General features: G+C 48.6%; 1 protein-coding gene across 1 annotated transcript in view; it reads left to right on the forward strand.

Annotated features, from left to right (window-relative positions):
- The first annotated feature begins 14,544 nt into the window (after positions 1–14,544).
- Positions 14,545–14,896, forward strand: part of HMCN2 (hemicentin 2) — a 175,131-nt gene continuing 174,779 nt past the window's right edge. Inside the window, exon 1 of the mRNA XM_070454654.1 lies at positions 14,545–14,800. Within this exon, the coding sequence (XP_070310755.1) occupies positions 14,545–14,800 (256 nt within the window). The remainder of the gene's footprint in view (positions 14,801–14,896) is intronic.

Raw genomic sequence — 14,896 nt, forward strand, 5'->3', positions numbered from 1 at the left:
CAAGGGGCTCTCAAGAGTCTTCTCCAGCACCACAACTGAATGCTTTATAGGATCCTAAGTAACTCTGTTTTTGATTTTTTAAGGAAGCTCCATTCTGTTCAAAGCCATCCTGACTGGTGTGAGGTGATATCTCATTGTAGCTTTGATTTGCGTTTCTCTCATAGTCAGTAATGGTGCACGTCTTTTCTTGTGCCTCTTGGCCATCTGTATGTTTTCTTTGGAGAAATGTCTATTTAGGTCTTCTGCCCATTTTTTGATTGGATTGTTTATTTTGATGATATTAAGCTTCATGAGCTGTTTGTAGATTTTGGAGACTAATCCCTTGTCAGTCACATCATCTATAAATATTTTCTTTCTGTCTGTGGGTTGTCTTCTCATTTTGTTTATGGTCTCCTTTGCTATGCAAAAGCTTTCGAGCTTAATTAGGTCCCCATTTGTTTATTTTTGTTTTTATTTCCATTACTCTGGGAGACGGATCAAAAAGATACTGCTGCAATTTATGTCAGAGTGTGTTCTGCCTATGTTTTACTCTAGAAGTTTTATAGTGTCTGGTCTTGTATTTAGGTCTCTAATCCATTTTGAGCTTATTTTTTGTGTGTGGTGTTGAAAAATTATCTGACTTAATTTTTTAATATGTAGCTGTTTAGTATTCCCAGCACCATTTGTTGAAGAGACTGTCTTCCCACCATTGTATAATTTTGCTTCCTATGTTGCAGATTAATTGACCAGAGGTGCTTGGGTTTATTTCTGGGCCTTCTATCCTGTTACATTAATCTATATTTCTGTTTTTGTGCCAGGACCAACCATACTGTCTTGATGACTGTAGCTTTGTCAAATTTTAATATTTTTTGATAGGGATTGCATTGACTCATCTGTTGATTGTCTTGGGTAGTGTAGTCATTTTGACAATATTGATTCTTCCAATCCAGGAACATGGAGTATCTTTCCATCTGTTTGTGTCTTCTTCAACACAGAAGAAGCCCCAGATCATGAATATATTATCTTCTATGTTTTTTTTTAAGTTTGATAGTTTTATTTCTTTTATGTTTAGATCTACAACTCATTTGAGTTGATTTCTGTATAGGTGTGAAGTTTAGATCAAGGATTTGTCAAGTTTTTGCGTATGGGCATCCAATTGTTCCAAGACTGTCTGTTGAATTGCCTTTTCACCTTTGTTAAAAAACCAACTGGCCGTGATTATGTGTGTCTATACCTGGACCTTCTCTTCTGCTCCACTGATGTATTAGCGATTCCTTTACCAGTACCACACTGACTTGATTGATAACTGCTATGTAGTAAGTCTTAAAATTGACTATCATGAGTCTTTGCATGGTAGCCTTCTTTTTCAAAATAGTTTTGACTCTTATTTCCCTGTCTTTCAGTATAAATGTTAGAATTGGTTTGTTTCTATCTTAGAGACTGCTAGGATCTGTATTGGAATGGCACTAGGTTTACAGATCAATTTGTGCAGAATTGACATCATGGCTATACTGAGGCTTCTTATCCAAGAACACAATCTCTCTTTTCATTGCTTTTATTTTTTTAAACATTTATTTATTTTTGCCTGTGCTGGGTCTTCACTGCTGCACGGGCTTTCTCTGGTTGCAGAGAGCAGGGGTTACTGGTTTGCGGTGTGTGGGCTTCTCACTGCAGTGTCTTCCCCTGTTGTGGATCACCTGGTCTAGGCACACAGGCTTCAGTAGTTGTGGCCCACGGGATTAGTTGCACTGCAGCACGTGGGATCTTCCTGGACCAGGGATTGAACCAGTGTCGCTCGCATTGCAAGGCAGATCCTTCGTCACTGGACCACCAGGGAAGCCACTGTCTTTTCATGTCTTTAGATTTTCTTTGCTTCCTTTCATCTACACTTCGTAGTTTTCAGTGTATGGATCCTATAGCTGTTTTGTCAGATTTATATCTAATTATCTCATTTTGAGGTACTATTGTAAAATAGCATTTAAATTTTTTTATTTCCAATTGTTCATTACTATTATATATGAATAAGATGGATTTTTCTGTGTTGATCTTGACCCTGCCACCTACGTAAACTCACTTGTTAGTTCTGGGATTTTGTGGGTTGGGAGTGGGGGTTAAAAAATTCATCGGGATTTTCTATTCTGACAATCATGTCATCTCAAAGGAAGAACAGTTTTATTTCTTGCTTTCCAGTCTATAGCCAGCCCCCTCTCCCACTTTTCTTGCCTTATTATGCTGACTAGGACTTCTAACATGATGTTGATAAAGAGTGTGAGAGTGGCACTGTTTCCTTGCTCCCAATCAGAGGGGGAGGGTGTTCAATCTCTCAGCAGTAACTCTGATGAGCAGTAACTGTAGGTTGGTTTTTTTTTTGTAGATTCCATTTATCAGGGTGGGTCAATTTCTTTCTATTTTTATTACTGAGAGCTTTTTCAAGAATGGATACCACATTTTCTCAAATTCTTTCTCTGAATCAATTGATACAATCACGTGGCTTTTCTTTTTCAGGCTGACCATATGGTGGTTACTCTGATTGCTTTTGAACACTGAACTAGTCTTACATTCCTGGGATAAACCCAACTTGATCTTGGAATATTATTCCTTTTATGTGTTTCTGAATTTGTTTGCTGATAGTTTGTTGAGAAGTTTTGCATCTCTGCCCATGAGAATTACTGGTCTTTGATTGTATGTCTTTATCCAGTTTTGGTATCAGGTGGTGTCATAAAATGAGTTACAAAGTGTTCCTTTCTCTTTCATTGGGTAGAATTTCTTTGAATATTTGGTATGATTTACCAGTAAATTATCTGGACAAGGAGGCTTCCTTTTTGGAAGGGTTTTAAATTATAATTTCAATTTCTTTATTAGTTATAGGATGAGTCAGGTTATCTATTTCAACTTAGGAGTAAGCTTTTGTAAAAACTTTTTTTTGAGGAATTTGTCCATTTCATCTAAATTATTTGGCTTATGTGCACAGAATTGTTCTATTATTTGTTATTCTTTTAATATCTGTGTGCCTGTAGTGATCTCTTATCTCTCATTCCTGATATTGATATTTTTTTTTCCTTTGTCAGTTTTGCTTGCAGTTTATCAGTTTTATTGATCTTTTCCAAGAAACAACCTTCGGTTTCACTGATTATCATTTTTCTGATTTCAACTTTACTGATGTCAGCTCTTATCTTTGTTTCTTTACTTATGCTTTAGATTTATCTTAAGCCTTTTTCTAGTTTCTTAAAATGGAAGCCCAGATTATTGATCTGAGATCTTTTTTTTCCCCAATATGAACATTTAATACTATAAACTTTCTTCTAAACACTTCTTTACCTGCATCCCAAATATTCTGGTCCATTGTCTTTTCATTTTTCTTATTGATTTCTAGTTTAATTCCACTATGGTCAGAGAACATACTTCATATATTTTCAGGTTTGTTATGACGTAGCATCTGGTCTTTCTTGGTGACTGTCCCAGTTGCAATCAAAAAGACAGTGTGTTCTGATGTTGGGTGGAGTGTTCTGTAAATGTCAATTAGATCCAGGTGGTTGTTAGTGATGTTCAATTTTCCTGTGTCCTTGCTGGTTCTATGAATTACTGCGATATGCTGAGTGACCACCCAGAGGATTTGTTCAAATAGGGGACAAAGTTGAGGGACAAGGCACCTTGGTCATCCAGAGGCTGTCTTCCCGGCTGCACTGGTGTTCATTGCACTGTCTTGGGAGGCAGACACATATTTGTTTGAATCACCTCGGTCCCCCTGCTTCCTAAAGCAGAGCTCATGGCTAACATCTGAGTTTCAGATGTCACCTATGGACATCCAAACACATATATACCTAAAATCTTACTTTTCATCTCTCCTGACATTTAAAACATCTATTTATTTATTCATAGCTGCGCTGGGCCTAGGTGCAGTGAGCGGGGATTACTCCCTAGTTACGCTGCACAGACTTCTTGTTGCAGTGGCTTCTCTTGTTGCAGAGCATAGGACTCTAGGGTGTGTGGGCTCAGTAGTTGCGGCACAAAGGGGTAAATGCCCCATGGCATGTGGACTCTCCCCAGACCAGGGATCGAACCTTTGTCCCCTGAATTGGCAGGTGCATTCTTAACCACTGGACCACCAAGGAACTCCTCTCATGACATTTTTGAGGAGGGGAACTTGAAAAAGTCTGGGTCTTCACTTCCTTTCCCCCACTAACCTCCTAAGGAAGATTTTGTTGTTTTCTCTAAGACTCTGGGCTGATAAAAAGTAATGGGTAGAGAAGTTGAGATAAATCAAAGGGGCTAAATTAAGTTGCGTTTTAAAAAGAGTTCATTGCTATGAAGGAGAAAATACTTGATGTGGAAGGGTGTGGAGAGGAGAAATTTAGAGGTGCAGCTCTGAGGATGAAATGACTTCAGGGGAGATGTGTTGAAAGCAGACTTTTACAGAGTTAGGCAAGATGTCAGGAGGTGTAATTCCCCTTCTGCCAATACTCCAAGAGCCTTCAGTAAAGGCTGACTTGACTCTTTAATGTCTTTGAGTCACATTTGTATTTCTTCGGGCTATGACACCTTGCCGAGTTGGACCTGAAGGTCAGTCAGAGGCCAAGCTGTCATTCAAGGTGTTAATTTAGGGGACACCCTACAGGAGTTTGGGAGAGTAGGGTTTCTTTCTTTTCAGGCCCAGAAGGCACAGAACTATGCTCCCTACGCCAACAGGGGAGACTTGGCAAGAAGGTTACATGTTGGAATTCAGAGAACTCCTTAATTTTGAAAGTACTGTATTTAAAGTGGATCACTTCCTCCAAAAGCAGGTCATCAACTCCCTCAGCGCACAGTTGTCTGGTTACATCAAAAAATATATTTTCCCCTTTGTCAAGTTCACAGAACTAGGAGGAATCACTTGGTACAGGGAGGGCTTTAATTAGAAATATTTGAGGGAAAAAGAGGGGAAACTACCCATCCTAAATCCTGAACCCACCTCCTCCCATCCCTCTCCACCAGCTCTCTGAGTTGTAAATGGGAAGGAGAGAATTAGAACCAATGATAATAATAGCTTGCTGTACCCAACAATTATTGAGTGCTTGGTGAATGCCAGATCCTTTCACATGCAGTGAAAGCGCCTAGGCCAGGACCTGACATTAGGAAGATGCTCAAAACCTGTTTGCTGACTGACTAACACTAGCCAGGTCTGCCAAAGATGCTTCAGTGCTCAGGTATTTTGCTCCTTTTAATGATAATTTACCTGCCATCTCAGGAGAAAGACAAGCCCATGAAGCCATCTCTTGAATAAAGCAACATTTCTCCACCTTCAGTATTTCAGCCTTTTGTTATAAATGGCAGAAACTCAGCCCAAACAATCCTAAACAAGAAAAGAGAACTTATCAATTCCTATGATCACACCATAGAAAGTAGGGGATGGGGAGCAAGGACTCAAAGGGTGAGACGCTTCCCTCTCTTCCTCCCTCTGCTTCTTGGCTCCGCTGGCTTCTCTCTCCTACTGCAGGTGGTCTCTCCCCACATGGAAGTGCTGAACATGATTGCCGGCCTGCCTCCTGCTCACAGCCTTTGAGCCCTGCCAGCCCAGAAGCAAGACTCTTCCCCAGTAGAAATATTCCAGGGAAGGATGTTGATTGGCTCCACTTGGGTCACATGCCTATTTCTAGACCAGTCCCAGAAAAGTATTCTGATTGGCTCCGCTTGGCTCACATGACCATCACTAGACCAATCTCTCTAGCTGGAGAGATGGGACAGTATGATTAGTTCAGCCTGGGTCATGTGACCTTCTTTGCTGGGGGACGTCTGCTGAAATCCATTTCCTGAAGCAGTGGAGCCCTGTTGTCAGTTGTAGGCAGCAGAGGTGAACTTTTGCTGATCTCGGCAGTGCAGTTGGGCGCTCACACATGAGCCAGGAATCATACTTGGTGCTCGCCAGGTGGAAACAAGCCTTCCCGGTCCCAGTCGGATGACTAAAGGCTGTGGCTAGTACCACTGCCCCTGCCACACCAGGAACTTGATCTTGCTGCTACTGCCACCAAGCAGCCAGCAGCTTTTTTGTGTCTGGCTCTGGACCTGAAGGGCAGCTGAGGGTATCTGATGGGTGCAGCCTGTAGCACCCGTGCTTCAGCTGCAGGGGAGGGCAGGAGACCAGGTAACTGTATTTTAATATTGTGGCTGGCCAGAACTCAAAACAAATGTCCACTGCAGGGTATATATTGAGCATTCATGCGACAGCCACTAACCACTTCGTTCCCAAAGCTTCTGCTCCTGCAACGTAAGCCTGTATCTACTAAATGTCAAATGAGAGGTCACCAGATCGCCTTTTGTAGTGGAGTCCACCCCATAAATCTTAGTGCTTGGCACGCCGCTCCTCTTCATGCTGAGAAGGTCATGACTTCATGTCTGGACTGGCAAGCATCATTTCTCTCTTTCAGATTTTCCAAGCGGGGTTTCTTAGGAGGTAATTCCAGGCGCCATTAATTTAAACATCTTTAATCTGATTTATTTTGCAATTCCCTGCTTTAATCAAAGGTCAGCTGTCCCAGCTCAGTTGTTAGGATGAATCTGTTTCCTTGATGGACAGCATCTTCCCGACACTGGATCTTTTGCTGGAGATCTCTTGAGGGCAAACTGAATTGGCAGGAAGTGAAAGGAGACTCGGGGGGTAGGGGTCCTGGGTGGTGTGTGAATCCATCATCTTCCCCCAGAGGTTGAGCTGAGCTTTACCCAGAGGCAGAGGAAGGCCCCGGCTGCCCTCCTTAGATCCCCTAATCCTTGTGCATGCATGCGTGCGTGGGTGCATGCGTGCATGCGTGCACACTCAGTTGTGTCCGACTCTTTGCAACCTCATGGACTGTAGCCTGCCAGGCTCCTCTGTCCATGGAATTTTCCAGGCAAGAATATTGGAGCAGGTTGCCACTTCCTTCTCCAGGAGATCTTCCTGACCCAGGGATCAAACCTACATCTCTTGTGTCTCCTGCATTGGCAGGTGGATTCTTTATCAGTTGAGCCACTGGAGAATGCCTTACTCTGTTTTCCCACTCATTCTCCTCAGACAGCCATGTCCTGCCTTAAAAAAAAATCTTTTTATTGTGGTGAAATACACATACCATAAAATTCACCATGTTAGTTATTTGAAAGTGTACAGTTCAGTGACAGTTCATATATTCATGGTGTTGTACAACCATCGCTGCTATCCAGTTGCAGAACATTTTCATCACCCCAGAAGGAAACCTCCATAGCCACAAAACAGTGGCTTGCCCAGATCCCCACCCCCAGCCCTGGGCTACCAGTCTGCTTTCCGTCACCATGGATTTGCCTAGTTTACATTCTGGATGTTTCCAGATTCTGCAGATGTGTTCCATATAAATGGAATCATACCATTATATGGCCTTTTGTGTCTGGCTTCTTTCACAATGTTTTTGAGGTTCATCCACATTGTAGCATGTGTCAGAACTCCTTTCCTTCTCATTGTTGAACAATATGCCATATTTTGGGCTCTCCTAGTAGCTCAACTGCTAAAGAATCTGCCTGCAATGCGGGAGTCCTGGGTTTTTTTCCTGGGTTGGAAAGATCCCTTGGAGGAGGGCATGGCAACCCACTCCAGCATTCTTGCTTGGAGAATCCCCATGGACAGAGGAGCCTGGCGGGCTACAGTCCCTGGGGTCGCAAAGAGTCAGACATGACTAAGCACAGTTCATGCCATATTTTGCTTATCCATTTGTCTGTGATGGACATTTGGGTTGTTTTCTCCTTTGGGCTAGTGTGCATAATGCTGCTGTGAGTGTCCATGCTGATGGACAGGCATCTCTCAGTGAGAAGTTTTTGGCTGCAAGTAACAGAGAATGCAATGTGATTGGCTTGACTCTGAAGGGAAATGCCTCGTTGCCTGTGATGGAAAGGCACACCTAGGGCAGCTCCAAAGAGCCCTTCTCGGCTCTTTTCTTCCCCTCAGGCTGGCTTTCCTCATGGTTTCGGGCTGCAAAGTTACAGGCACGACATCACTGAGTGGAAGAGGAGGGGCTCTTTCTTCCTTGTGCCTCTTTTTCTAGAAGCTTTATAGTTTAACTTTTACACTTTGGCCTACTAATCATCTTAACTTCATTTCTGTGTATGGTGTGAAGTTGGGATCCAGGTTCATTATTTTGTTCCATACAGATATCAGATATCTAGTTGTTTCAACACTGTTAGCTCAGAAAGGCTTCTCTTTCCCATTGGCACCTCTGTCAAAAATCAATTGCTGGGCTTGGGGGAGAATAGATGCATGTATATGCATGGCTGAGTCCCTTCGCTGGTCACCTGAAGCCACCACAGCATTGTTAATCAGCTACATCCCAATACAAAACAAGAAGTTTAAAGTTGGAAAAAAAATCAGGCCCGTGGATGTGCAGATCTATTGTAGGACTCTCTTTTTCTGTTCTATTGGCCGATTCCCCTTTCTTTCGTATAAATTGGAGGATAATTGCTTTACGATGTTGTGTTGGTTTCTGTCATAGAGTGGCATGAATTAACCAGAAGGATATCATCTTTCTTTTTGCCCATACCACTCTGTCTTAACTACTGTTGCTTTAGAATAAGCCTTCAAATCAGATAGTGACCTTGTTCTTTTGTGTGTCTTTTCTGGAAACACCCTAGCAGGAGATACCACTCACATCCCACTGGCCAGAACCACATCAACTCCCATTCCCACCTCAACCACTGGCCAGGGGACTGGGACCACTTGGGTGAGCTAGCCCACCAGAATTTCACTTGGAGAGGGGAATGAAGAGTAGACACCTGAACCCAAAAGTCAAAGGTGAAAGCCGAGCTTTCCAGGGAGAAGTGGGGGAAACTTCACGGTAAGAAGCCAACAGTTTCTGCCAAAATGCCCGAAGCAGTTCAGTGGAATTTTTAATCATGGGAGAGAAAGAGAGAGAACAAAAGAATAAAAGGGACAGACAGGAAACCTCAACTCATCCTGGATATTATTCCCAGCCACTGATGACAATGACAAAGAGGACATCATGGCCGTAAGTGACAACAAGGCTTAGCATACAGCACAGTGAGCAATGACCCCTTGCCAATGATCCGGGCCCCTTCCCCCCTGATGACAGCATCAGGGGCTCGGTGACACTTGAGATCCATCTGGGGGACGATGGTCGGGTCTGGGTGGTGGGGAGCAAGTCTTGGATCTCTTGGCTGTGGTTTAGCTCCTTTCATTGTTCAGTTTTGGAGGCATGGGGATGAGTAACAGTTCCTGTAACTCTTAAGCTGCTCAAATATTTCTTGGGACCATCTCAAACCATTCCTTAGGGCACATGTGACTTGGAGGCTGGTCCCACAGAGGGATGGATGCGGCAGTAAATCACTCAAGTGCCTGGCTGCCTGGAGCCCGCACACCGCTGTGATGAGTCTGGCTCCCCGGCTCCTCCTTCTTATCCTCAGTAGCTCCGTCTTCTTGACTTGTTTGTCAGTTCTTCAACTCCTCGCTAGTTCTGTCCTCCCGGGCCCTCACTCAATTCTTCAATTCCTTCTAGAAGAGAGAAGCAAGGCTTTGAGATAGTTCCTACCTCTCCAGCCCTGGGTGTGTGATCACACAGGGATGGGCAGACTTGTGTACGTGTTTGCTCCTCTCTCTCCTCTCATTTTCCCCAGGCAGTTTGGTGAGACATGGTAGGCTATGACTTTACGGCATTTCAAAGGTGCTGAGAGTCTGAAACATAAGTCTGAGTCCAGCCCACGGGCTGCCCACCAGGGTCCACTGTAACTCTAGAAGTTCTGCTTGTTGGGACTCCTGTACCAGTCATCTGCCCACGTTTCTGACGTAGCGTGGAGTGAAGCAGCTGATCACAGGTCTTAGAGAAAGGCGGGCATGGATGCCGAGTCCAGCCTGGACAGGTGACTTTGCCTCTCGGAGCCTTAGTTTCCCCATCTGTCACATGAAGGGTAAGTATTGACGTCCGTGGCAGTTAGAGGAGAGCTAAAGAGGCGTGATGCGGACTGTCTGGCACTCAATAAGGATGGGGCAGTTGCTCTCCATCGTTAGTATTTTACTCTTTCAGAGGAAAAGAGCAGTTTCCTTCAGGGAGAAGACTGGAGTGGGACAGGGTGAGAGGTGGGTGTCAGAATCACAGAGGCTTGGCACTTCCCTAGCAGTCCAGTGGTTAAGCCTTCACCTTCCAACGCTGGGCGTGTGGGTTCGATCCCTGGTCGGGGAGCTGAATTCCCACATGCCTCCTGGCCAAAAAAACCCCAAAGGTAAAACAGAAGCAATATTGTAACAAAAATAAAGACTTTAAAAATGGTCCACATTAAAAAGAAAAAAAACTTAAACAAGAATCAGGGAGGCAGAGACTAGGATGCGTTTAAGCAGTGGGATGTGAGGAAGGGTAAGGAAGGCCTATGGGTGGGAAGGGGCCACCTTTCTTGGACCAGCCAAGTGTCTAGAGCCACAGGTTTTGATCCAGCCCCTCAGCTGGTCTTGGATCCCAATGTGGACACAGGAGACAGGCCTGGATGCCTAAGCCAAGTCGGAGAGTGGTGGGAGGGGCCATAACAGTGCATGCCTCCTGCAAGTGGACGGGCCAGACCCACGATGCTCTCCATAGCAAACATGTGGTATGCTCGGAAACAAATAACCCCACTGAGACCGCTCTTTCTGGAAACAGGGGAAAAATGTGGATTATCTTGAGTTCAAAAATGTGGGCTCCCAGGCGGCCTATAAAGTCAAGGTAGTGGGATAGAAGCTGATTGATGAGTGTGGTTATGTTTTCTCTGGCCTTTCTGTGTTCACGCTCGGTGCTGTAAGGCCCCTTCACTTGGGTGACCATGGTTACATTCTTGGGGAGCACTGAACACCCGGAGGGGCTCAGTGGGGCCGTCCTGGATGCTGGGTGCCTGCCAAAGGCTCCTTTCCATGGTAAGGGGAAGGGCGAGAGAGAGGCTTTGCCGTGATGATTGCAGACAAGTTCCCTCGCCTCCTTCTATGTCTCCAAGGGACCCCGGAAGTGCTTCTAGAGGTGGGGGGCTGAAAGAACCACTGGAGGTCATCTTGTCAGCCCCCTTCCACCTGCAAGAATCCTACAGATGGGGAAATGAGCCAGAGAAGGCAGGGGCCTCGCTTGAGGTCACCAGGCTGTGTGGGGACTCAGATCCATGGTCCCATGGTTCTGGCAATCTGCTTGAGAAGCGTCTTGCTTTCTGTGGGTCCTGTCTGCTCTCAGCTCCTCTGGGGAGAAGGCTTATGGCTTCTTGGAATCTATAAGCTTGATGCTCTGAACTTGTGCTGCTGTGACCTTTCTGAAAGGCAGACTGGAGCAGGTTGCTTCCCAAAGGGCCATCTTCAGCAGCTCCAGGGCCTCTGCAGAGACCCCCACGTGTGCCCTTTGTAAGACACGTGAGGCCCTGCAAGAGCCGGCCTCTGTCCTCTCCTCCGCCATTCCTCTCCAGTCACACGGGCTAGCAGGGGGTCTCTCGCGTCCTCTGCCTTCGCACATGCTGTTCCTGCTCCTCGAATGCCCTTCCCTCTTGTTCTCGAAGGCTTCTCAGGCTATCCCCGTGGCCTCCTCTGACCCCTTAGACTCAGCCACTCCTTCCTGTGAGCTCCCAGAGCTCTCGATCACTCCCCTATTAGCACTTATCTCATTGACTCAGAATGATTTGTTTACATGTCTCTTCTCCCCAGGGTAGGAGGCGTGCCTTCCACATCTGTATGTCCTCCTTCCCCCAGCAGTGCCTAGCAGAGTGCCGGAAACCCAGCCTGGGCTCAGCCGGTGTACGTGGAGTGAATGGCCGAGGGACGTGTGTGTCCTCAAAGGTCCCCCTGCACGCGGCCTGGAACGTCACCGCCTGTGAGCTGTGCCTGGCTCCTGGCTCCTGTCCCCCTTTGCCTTCCACAGCTGGGGCCTCTCTTCTCCCTCCAACAGCTGGCCCAGCCCTGCCCAGACTCGGTGGGGGGGAGCCACAGCCTAGCCCAGGGAGATTTAAAGAGCCCGTGCTCGGAAGTGCAGGTGACTCAACCTCCTGTGAGCTTGACCGCGAGTTCTGTTGTCACCTGGCTCTAGACTCTTGGTTCCCACCACATCCATGAGACAGGCAGCTCCCCAGAGACCATTTTCCCCAGAACTTAGTCCTTCTTATGAAGGAGTCTAGAAGTAAGTCCTCCTGGCCTAGGCTTATTCTAGAACTGAGTCCTCCTGGCCTAGCCCCAGTCTAGAACTGAGTCCTCCTGGCCTAGCCCCAGTCTAGAACTGAGTCCTCCTGGCCTAGCCCTGGTCTAGAACTGAGTCTTCCTGGCCTAGCCCCGGTCTAGAACTGAGTCCTCCTGGCTTAGCCCCGGTCTAGAACTGAGTCCTCCTGGTCTAGCCCTAGTCTAGAATTGAGTTCTCTTGGTCTAGTCCTAGTCTATAACTGAGTCCTCCTGATCTGGTCCTAGTCTAGAACTGAATCCTCCTGGTCTAGCCCTAGTATTGAACTGAGTCCTCCTGGTCTGGTCCTAATCTCTAACTGAGTCCTCCTGATCTGGTCCTAGTCTAGAACTGAGTCCTCCTGGTCTAGCCCTAGTATTGAACTGAGTCCTCCTGGTATAGCCCTAGTATTGAACAGAATCCTCCTGGTCTAGTCCTAGTCTAGAACTGAGTCCCTGAGGATATGTGTCCCTTTCCTCCCCATGGCCAGGGCCCAGACACTGGGCCTCTCTGATATTCGCTGACCCATTTAGGTGGCAAACCTTCCCTGGGTGCCTAGCATGTGCAGGTACGGGGTCTGCTGCCGCAGAGCTCACAGTGGAGATGGGAGGACCAGTGATGACACTGGTGATGCTGGGTGGGCAGTGCTAGGACAAGAGGTCAGACAGGGGGCCCTGGAGTCACAGGGTAAGGTGCTGAAGTAACCTCAGAGGTGGGGTCTGAGCTGAGATGGAGGGGGCAAGGAGATGTTATGAGGAGAAGGTGCGGGGGTGCTTCTTTCTGGTTGAGGGCTCCGGAGGGGCAGGGTCTGGAGAAATCTACCACCACGCCTCACATACAGACCAGAACCTTCAGTTGTGTCCCTGGGACTGGCTGTGCCTGTCCTGGGAGCGTGATGTTCTCGAGGGAGGGACTGAAAAGTGAGAGGACTGTGGCTGCCTCCCATGGTGCTCCAAACCAGGCGAGCCCACGAGGCGGTTTCTTCTTTATTTTGTTGTTTAGTTGCTAAGTGGTGTTCGACTCTTTTCAACCCCATGGACTGTAGCCTGCCAGGCTCCTCTGTCCATGGGATTTCCCAGGCAAGAATACTGGAGTGGGTGGCTGTTTCCTTCTGCAGAGGATCTTTCTGACCCAGGGATTGAACCCAGGTCTCCTGCAATGGCAGGCAGATTCTCTGCCACTGAGCCACCTGGGAAGTCCCTCTTTTTTATTTATTCAGTCAATACTGAATGAGTCCCCACCATGAGCTAGGGACTGGGCTGGGAACTGGGGTTGGGGGCGGGAGTCTGATCTGGGGAACCAAGATGCATTCCTGCCCTCAAAGGTCTCATGGGCCAGTCAGGAGAGAGGCATAGAAGGAAGTCACGAGAACACAGCGCGGGGTTAGCGGTGCTGGGGTCCCAACTCTCTCCAGGTGGTGGGAGGGAGCCCCTTCTGGGAAAGGATGGCCATAGGGACCCAGATAGCACCACGAGCATCTCACCTGTGTCCCGGAACACTCACATGGGAGCCAGTGAGAGCGGTGGGCAGAGGGAAAGCCCCACCCCCGGAGTCATCAGGTGACCTACGGACAATGTCATCGCGCCTAGCAGAGGCAGCAGAGACCCGGGGTGGGGGGGGGCGGGGGGATGATCCTTCCAGTCGAGTCTCTGCTACTTGAGAGCTGAGTGATTTGGGGGCAAAGGACTGAGCTTCCGTTTACTCATCTGTAAAATGGGTTGTGTTATTGCCTCCCTCTAGGGTTGCAGCCAGCCTCTAAGGAAATAGTAACTATGTGATAAGGCTTAGCGACGTCATAGCTGCTCAACTTCTGTGCCTTGATTACATTAACCGTCCTAATAGACAATAACTGGGACGCACCCATCCCTGTGGAAAGAAAGGGACTTGCATTTTGTGTGTGTGTGTGTGTCTGTCTGTCGGGGGGTTTTTAGGGAGTTGGGTGCAGGGAGCCACAAAAGCTAGGGCCGTGGGCAGACCTCCAGGGCAGGGGACGCGCGGTCCCCGCCTTCTCCTGCCCCCGCAGCGGGGCGCGCGGTCGGCGGGAGGCGCAGGTGTCCAGCGGGTCCCGCGCGTCCCCATCCCTCGCCGCCTTGGCCCGGGCCCCAGCTCCCTTCTGCCGTCCGCCCCGCGTCCTCCTCTAACCTCGGGTCTGGACGGCCGAGCAGTGGGGCCGGGAAAGTTTGAGTCACGGTGGGGGGAGCGGAGGAGGCGGGCCCGTGACCCTGAACGGGGTGGGCTCTAGGACCCGCCTCGGGCTCCCAGCAGGGGGACCCCGCCGCAAACCCAGGTCCCGCGCGCACCGGCCGCGGCGCGACGGAGCGAGGGGCTGGCTGCAGCGCTCGTCGGGTGGCCGCTGGGTGCACCAGGGCAGTCGCGCTCCCCAGGACCCGCGCGCCTCCACCGCGGCAGCCGCAGCTCCGCGGCCGCGCTCAGCATGAGGCCCCGGGCGCCGCTCCTGCGGCTGCTGCTGGCGGTCTCCGCGGCCGCCGCGGCGATGGTCAACGAGCCCGGGACGGCGTTGTCCCCTACTACGGGGGGCGCCACCCTGGCCATCGTCTTCGACGTCACCGGCTCCATGTGGGACGACCTGATGCAGGTGTTGGACGGCGCCTCGCGCATTCTGGAGCGCAGCCTGAGTCGCGGCAGCCGGGTCATCGCCAACTACGCGCTGGTGCCCTTCCACGACCCAGGTAGCGCCCCCCGCGCCCCCGGCCTGGCGCCCTGGCGCCGTGCGCTCACCCGCCGGCTCTGCGCCCGGGGCGCACTGAATGCTCGCCGGCGGCACC

Source organism: Odocoileus virginianus, chromosome 2 (assembly GCF_023699985.2).
Source record: "Odocoileus virginianus isolate 20LAN1187 ecotype Illinois chromosome 2, Ovbor_1.2, whole genome shotgun sequence".
NCBI lineage: Eukaryota > Metazoa > Chordata > Mammalia > Artiodactyla > Cervidae > Odocoileus > Odocoileus virginianus.